Genomic DNA, 511 nt, shown 5'->3' with positions numbered 1-511 from the left:
ATGTCAACGAATCAACCTGAAAAATCTGCCGACATCGAGGAAGCAGAACATTCGCAGAACTTATTGCCCTTTAAAACAAAAGCTACTGCAATGATAAAGCAGCTAGAGAATTTGAACCAAACTTTAACCCCATCTCAGCTAAAGGAGTATGATGACGCGGAGCTGTCCGTTCGCTTGAGCTACATCGAGGAGGTTAATAAAAGCTATGAAATGGCACAAAGTATCATCGAAGAAAATGAAATCAGCGAGTTGGATGGTACTGATCGCATGTGTTTCGTCTCGTTGTACCTTGATGTTAAATCTAAGTTAACTCGCCAACTCAATGCCACTCGTAAGTTTGATTCAAACCCGCGTAGTTCAACATTGCGCCAATTTTCGCTCGATGAGTCGCCATATTCTCAAACATCGCTTCGTAAAACAAAAGTTCCCGAAATTCAATTACCAAAATTCGTTGGTGCTTATTCGGAATGGCCAAATTTCTTTTCGTTATTCAAGACCGTTATACATAACA

At 40.5% G+C, this 511-nt stretch overlaps 1 protein-coding gene across 1 annotated transcript in view; it reads left to right on the top strand.

Annotated features, from left to right (window-relative positions):
* LOC111684284 overlaps positions 1-511 on the top strand; it is a 46,561-nt gene continuing 46,050 nt past the window's right edge. The window contains exon 1 of the mRNA XM_046949978.1: positions 1-498. Within this exon, the coding sequence (XP_046805934.1) occupies positions 1-498 (498 nt within the window). The remainder of the gene's footprint in view (positions 499-511) is intronic.

This window comes from Lucilia cuprina, chromosome 4, assembly GCF_022045245.1.
Source record: "Lucilia cuprina isolate Lc7/37 chromosome 4, ASM2204524v1, whole genome shotgun sequence".
NCBI lineage: Eukaryota > Metazoa > Arthropoda > Insecta > Diptera > Calliphoridae > Lucilia > Lucilia cuprina.
Note: the sequence above shows the minus strand (reverse complement) of the source record. Positions and strands in the feature narration are given on the sequence as shown.